A 756-nucleotide genomic window follows, 5' to 3' on the forward strand; every position below is an offset into this window, starting at 1 on the left:
GGGGCTGCAGTGTCGGAGGGTTGGGGCTGAGGGAGTGGGGAAAGGCTGTCCTTGCCTGTAGTCCCTAGTCCTTGTGGAATTCTCTGCGATATACCTGGCTGATGGCTGGTTTGTTTGTGATGTACAGATTGCCTTACAAAACCTACTTTGGGGGTGTTTCTGCCCTCACCCCTGACCAGTACATGAAGATCAATGGTTTCCCCAACAATTACTGGGGATGGGGCGGAGAAGACGATGACATCGCTTCCAGGTAAGGGTTTCCCACTGAATTCAGTCCTCTCGAATGTGAGTGTTGCTCGCATTTATTGTCCCCATCCCTAGTTGCCCCCCTTGAGAAGGTGGGGGTGAGCTGCCTTCTTGACCCGCTGCAGTCCATGTGCTGTAGGGTTGACCCACAATGCCCCTTAGGGAGGGAATTCCAGGATTCTGACCCAGCGACACTGAAGGGACGGGGATATATTTCCCAAGTCAGGATGGGGAGGGGCTCGGAGGGGAACTTGCAGGGGGTGGTATTCCCATGTATCTGCTGCCCCTTCTCCTTCTAGATGGAAGTGGTCGTGGGTTTGGAAGGTGCTGCCTGAGGAACCTTGGTGAGTTTCTGCAGCGCAGCTTGTAGATGGTACACACTGCTGCGACTGAGCGTCGGTGGTGGAGGGAGTGTGGACAGTTAGACCCGCACTCGGAGCACCGTGCACAGTTCCAGTCTCCGTATCCCTCAGTTAGACCCACACTCGGAGAACCGTGCACAGTTCCAGT

At 55.3% G+C, this 756-nt stretch overlaps 1 protein-coding gene across 1 annotated transcript in view; it reads left to right on the plus strand.

Moving 5' to 3' along the window:
- The window catches only part of LOC109926608 (beta-1,4-galactosyltransferase 3), a 6762-nt gene extending 6491 nt beyond the window's left edge, over positions 1-271 (plus strand). Inside the window, exon 5 of the mRNA XM_048621258.1 lies at positions 128-271. Coding sequence (XP_048477215.1) covers positions 128-254 — 127 coding nt within the window. The 3' untranslated portion in view covers positions 255-271. The remainder of the gene's footprint in view (positions 1-127) is intronic.
- Positions 272-756: the final 485 nt, after the last annotated feature.

This window comes from Rhincodon typus, unplaced genomic scaffold (genome assembly GCF_021869965.1).
Source record: "Rhincodon typus isolate 14 unplaced genomic scaffold, sRhiTyp1.1 hic_rhity00000299, whole genome shotgun sequence".
Lineage (NCBI taxonomy): Eukaryota > Metazoa > Chordata > Chondrichthyes > Orectolobiformes > Rhincodontidae > Rhincodon > Rhincodon typus.